Here is a 6,101-nt window from a genome sequence, read left to right as displayed (position 1 = left end):
TAATACTGTACTGTTTTTCAGTGGTAATTTTCCTTAGTAATACTGTACTGTTTTTCAGTGGTAATCTTCCTTTTATGGACCTATGTAATATTAACATGTTTTATATTACTCCTATTAGGTTAGAGTAGCATGAGGGCCAGAGTTAGTGAAATGCACGTTTTTATAACAAAAGTCTATAAAAATGTTAATACTTTTTTCACCTCTAGTCTAGACGGGAGAGAATTGAAAGATCTGGAAATCATTCAATTATATTTGTCACCTTAAGTTATATTATCGATCAAACGTCTGAGTCCACTCAAGATAACTCAGTTTTTCATGAAAATTTGGAAAGAACAGTATTGTTTTGGTTTACACGTTATAGGTACGCTCAATATTACAATCTTAGGCCTAATAAGCTCATTTTTGAACATAAAACATAAATTTTCAATATTTAGCAGCCATCTTTAGGCTTAGCTATATGACGACGATGGCAAGGCAGGGGTACTTGCTCTTATTTCTTTTCATTTTTGCAAATTAGTTTCCAGTTGGTGCCACAAATTTTCATGGAACTTTGGTCTCTTCTTGTGATTATCCAACGTTGACTCATTTGATTGTGCGTACAAGTGGAATATTAGGGTTTTTATCCATAACTTTTCCATGTGGACATTGTCTTACAACAGCCTTCAAACATTTCTATTCTATATTTGGGGTTGTTTTAAATCGGCATGATATTTACGTTTCTTGAAGGATACTGTCGGTCTGACATGGTCTGGTGGCTTGGGCGCTCGATTCTCAATCGGCAGATCGTAGGTTCGAATCTCCGTCACCTAACATACTCGTCATTTCAGCCGTAGCGTCAATTCCATTATTCGTTAATTAACTATCTTCCAACTAGTTTATCGCTTCTAAATTAGGGACGACTAATGCAGATAGCACCTGACTAACCCTACGCCAAATTTAACAAAAAAACAAAACAACTTTTCTGTCTGGATATTTGTCATCAACGCCCACTTCCTCTTGTTAAACCCTCAGCTGCAGCAAACTGCCGAATGTTCTTCACCCTTCGAAACACCTATTTTTTTCCCTTCTTCTCTTTACGTGAGGTAAAAGAATAACATGTTTATTTTTCACTGCATCAACAATTTTCTTATTTTTTTTACGTTTTAGCCAGGTTGTAACGTGTTTAGTTAGTGTTAGTACTTAATTGGTAATTCGATAACAATGGATTTAACTGTAGGGATTGTTGATGATTTTAAAACAGGTGTGGAAAATAAAATACATTATCATAAAGACGTGTATCTCTGAATCAAACCCATTCAATCCACCGATAATTATGTCCAATAGTTGATGTGTAGTTATGATAATACCTATGAAGTACGTAGTTATTCCAGTATCACAAATTAGTCCGTTATATTTTGATCCATTTTACAGGTTCCCAAGCATCGTTGAATAATAAGAAAATCTACAGTCATGGCCCTGCCAGGATAGTTTTGGAAAATGCGCAGTCAGAGGGCGGTAGCTCCACGAGCTCAGTTCAAGTGCAAGGAACTGACTTGTATCCATTGGAGATGTACGACGGTGGAAGCCAGTTTCAACCGGGACCGGTGTTTGATGGAAATAATTTTTTAATCTTAGACGACAACGTGACGTTTTCGAGGTAAACCATTTGATATTTGATTTCTTCCAGAGAATTCGGGATAAATTATCCAAAGAAAACATTTCCACTCTCCTCATCTCGGTGATATTGGAAATGTTTTCTTTGTAATATTGGAATCTTTATACAATTAAATATCTAGTCTACCAAATATTCCCTTACTCTTTCAGATGGATGTTTTGTATGGACTTAGGTTTTACACACACACATTTAAAACCATTGCAACAGTTACCTAGTTCCAGGTTGTAACGGAAAGAGCGCGCGTTACGTAACAGTATTCCCTTACGACATCGGAATACTTTTAAAAATTTCAAACAACTAGACTGAAAACAAGTCCACCGCGTATCACAGATGAATGATACTAGGGTTTAATTAGACAGCTTTATTCTGATCGCAATAGAGTATTTATATCCTAAAAAGGATTGAGAAAATGTCTGGTCTGAGTGTAAGTATCACTTTTGACTAATAGATGGCGCCACAGCGCAAAAATAATATGATACTAAAATAGGATTGTTAACATTAAACACACACAAGTTAAATCCATTATGTAGTGATACCAGCAAAGACTCGGAGGTAGCAAACTAAGGATAAATATTCTATGATGAAAAATTGGTTTCATTTTTAGAAAAGCTATACATATATCTTGTATCTTTAGAAACCTAAAAATAAGTTGCAAAACTAAAACCCGGAGAGCCATTTAGCTCTTATAAAGACTTGTAGCAAATTCACTATATTAGAATAAGAAAAACTAAAGAGAAAACATTCTATTTTAACCTGAGGAAGCATCACAGGTATACAACGTTTAAATCACCTTCTTTCTTAAATTGAAAATTAGCTATACTTATTCAGAATAATTTCATACAACCATTTAATTTGAAATGCTTAGGACAACTAAAAAAAATGTGATATCAACAAAAATTTCCTTTAATCAATATGTTTGTATGACATTAAGATAAAGCTATCACAGGTCAGTTTACAATTAACCTTGGTTGGTTACTAGTCTGAACATTTAAATACAGAAAGAATATTAAAATGTTTGAAACTTTACATTCAGCACTTATTAGTGGACTTATTCTACACAAGTAGATCTGAACTTTATTCTAGACAAGTAGACCTGAACTTTATTCTAGACAGGTAGACCTGAACTTTATTCTAGACAGGTAGACCTGAACTTTATTCTAGATAGGTAGATCTGAACTTTATTCTAGACAAGTAGATCTGAACTTTATTCTAGACAGGTAGACCTGAACTTTATTCTAGACAAGAAGATCTGAACTTTATTCTAGACAAGAAGATCTGAACTTTATTCTAGACAAGTAGATCTGATCTTTATTCTAGACAGGTAGACCTGAACTTTATTCTAGACAAGTAGATCTGAACTTTATTCTATACAAGTAGATCTGAACTTTATTCTATACAAGTAGATCTGAACTTTATTCTATACAAGTAGATCTGAACTTTATTCTAGATAGGTAGATCTGAACTTTATTCTAGACAGGTAGATCTGAACTTTATTCTAGACAAGTAAATCTGAACTTTTTTTCTAGACATTAGTTCATTTATTTTAGATAAGATGTATTCGTTAGATTCACAACTCAGTTGTTTTTTGTTTTTTCCTGTAGGTAGAGAAGGTTGGACAAGAGAAAACTGTCAATATGACCAGCGAAGTTTGTCTTTCTTATTCTAAGCCAGTGTTTGAGAAACCTTCCATTCAGTTTAAAGTGGGCGTGTTCAAAATACAAAAAACAAACTTTAAACTCTAACAACACCGTTTCTAGAAACAGTTATATGTTGTATCACACTTTAATAAGTACATTTACTGACTTTCTGCCATTCTGGAGAAAGTATGAAAAAACGACAATTCACAGAAAGTAAAACAGAAAACTTGATTTGTTCACCGTATAACATATCTCATTTTAAATTATGACAAATATTTTGGAGGTAATTGGAAGTGGGCTTGTATAAAAAAATATATATATATTTACTGTATAACACGTGGTTTAGTCATTATGTCAGATATATATATATAATTTAACCTAATTTGAATACGTTCAAGGTGTTTATATATTAAATAACAAACGATTGACATGTCATATCATTAACAATTTCAGATTATATCCGATAGAATTATTGGACAATCTGTTTACTTGGTTTTTTATGATACTCGGGATGGAAATGAAGGACCAGACAGCTTGTACTTGTTTTTACCGATGGTAACTGGTGACATTTATACGCTGTTCTCAATCATAAGAATATTTTCCATATATAGATATATACGCTTCTTCTTCACCTTAGCTCTGTAACTGAGTTTATGTATTGGTTAAAACGTGTAGAAACGTCAGACGGTTTGATTGCGGGATATAGGAGAGCCGCAAATCGTACAAGGCCCAATAGCTCAAGCTGTAATTTCCCAGGAATCAAAGCCTGATTTACTAGAAAGTGTGTTAACTCAGTATCAACCAGTTTCGTTCGGAGTGTCCATTTTGTAGTAATACGTTTCCATGTTAGCTTTTCTTGCGTTTGATATACGACAGACCTGACGTTCTGCACATGCGCAACCGTTTATAAACGATTTTCTCGAGATATTCCCTTCCAGTGTTTAATTAATGGTAATATTAACGACTTTCTCGCTGTAATTAAGAATAAACAGTTCTTGTCAGCTAACTGTTATTGCGGTACTGTTTTATGTTGCAGAAATTAAAGGCAAAACAAAAACAGTAGCGGATCTGCACGTGAAATAAGTAGGCTTAGGGCGCTCTAGTGCTAGACACAACTTGAATCATGGTTGCCAGGATTAATAACGAAGAACTGGTTGTCGGGGGAAGGGGGGGGGGGAAGAGGAGGAATTATGTCCAGTGCTGTAGTTAAGTGTTAGAGGTGAATCTTAACAAGGGTTACTCAGGTACGACGGTTACACGTATATTAGAAGGTTATTTAACCAGTAAAACAGGATGTTTTCCACTAATGGCTTGTACAACTTCCATAGCTCTGAGGTTTTTTTTTACAGCTGTATAATAATTGGGATGTGTGTAGTTACAGATTTATGTCCGTGTTTATAGATACTAACTCTCGCGTATGGTTAACGAAATTTATTTTATTTTTTACATGATTTTTGTTATGTATGTTATTATTTTGTACTTAACCTATATTGTAATGTTATTTATGAACAGGCAAATACTAATGTTGTTGTTTTTTTTAATATAACTTTCAATAAAGCTCAGAAATAGTGTTTATTAACCAAAATAAGGACATTATACATAGTAGAAACAGACAAGTTGTCAGTACTCACGTTTCGGTATTAGGGCTGTTGTTTGTTTAATTTTTTTAACATATATCAACGTAAAGCAATAACCAAAGTTCTTGGCTTAGGAACTTGCCGAGATTTTCGGTAATTCCAATAATATTGTCTTACTGAACAACAAGTATTCGTTTAAATATTAATCATTATAAAATCTGTGATCTGTGTTGTATAATAATATCTACTTAAACGGCCACCCCCTCAATGCAAACTTGCTTCCGTCCGAAAAACGAGGAATAAATGGTGTACATGTACATTTTCTAAATTAATTACTCTACGGAGGTGCCTCTGTGATCTTAAGAATATTAATAATTTGTATAGTAAGATACTTTTCCCATATTCCGTTTTTTTTCTTTCTTTTGAGCGTTCCTCTGTCCGTTGACGGAGAGGACTGTGGTTACTATATATTCTGCTCAAAATACAAGACTTAAAGTATTAAATCCCATTGGATATTTTTGATATGTTAAATATTGAAATTTGTTTTTTGGAATTTATAAAAGTATTTGTGTACAGGATAAATAAGCTGGACTTTTTTTTTTCTTGTTTAGGGTTTTTTCCTCTATGGTTTGTGAAATAAAAATCTGTAACTAATATCGTATATAAATCTTTGAAAAATATAAGTTTGTTATCATGAACTGTCTTCGTGTTGTTGTCTTTTAATCAACCTATTACTTTCTTCGACAGTTGTGAACAATGAGACCACATTGGATAGTTCAGGTATCATCTTAATTTGTTTATCAGGGCGGAAATAAAACATCCAGAACATTCTGGCACGCCCTTGCTGTTATTTGCCCTTGATCAAAAGACCCAAACCTGTGCTACAAGAATATTCCCAGCATCATTACGCCCCTTCAGCCACTTGCACATTTTGAATACCACATGTACAATTAAGTGCTTCGTGTTGTTTTTACAACCAAACCTGTGCTACAAGAATATTCCCAGCATCATTACGCCCCTTCAGCCACTTGCACATTTTGAATACCACATGTACAATTAAGTGCTTCGTGTGTTTTTTACAACCAAACCTGTGCTACAAGAATATTCCCAGCATCATTACGCCCCTTCAGCCACTTGCACATTTTGAATACCACATGTACAATTAAGTGCTTCGTGTGTTTTTTACAACCAAACCTGTGCTACAAGAATATTCCCAGCATCATTACGCCCCTT

At 34.0% G+C, this 6,101-nt stretch overlaps 1 protein-coding gene across 2 annotated transcripts in view; it reads left to right on the top strand.

The window, feature by feature from the left end:
• LOC106472974 overlaps positions 1–5,131 on the top strand; it is a 25,503-nt gene extending 20,372 nt beyond the window's left edge. The window contains exons 12-13 of one of the 2 annotated variants that reach the window (XM_022401494.1): positions 1,411–1,636; positions 3,256–5,131. In XM_022401494.1, coding sequence (XP_022257202.1) covers positions 1,411–1,636; positions 3,256–3,259 — 230 coding nt within the window. In that variant the 3' untranslated portion in view covers positions 3,260–5,131. Of the gene's footprint in view, positions 1–1,410; positions 1,641–3,255 lie in introns of those variants that run through there. The other variant, XM_022401495.1, reaches the window with a different exon arrangement.
• The last annotated feature ends 970 nt before the right edge of the window (positions 5,132–6,101 follow it).

This window comes from Limulus polyphemus, unplaced genomic scaffold (genome assembly GCF_000517525.1).
Source record: "Limulus polyphemus unplaced genomic scaffold, Limulus_polyphemus-2.1.2 Scaffold5782, whole genome shotgun sequence".
Lineage (NCBI taxonomy): Eukaryota > Metazoa > Arthropoda > Merostomata > Xiphosura > Limulidae > Limulus > Limulus polyphemus.
This window is presented reverse-complemented; position numbering and strand designations above follow the sequence as displayed.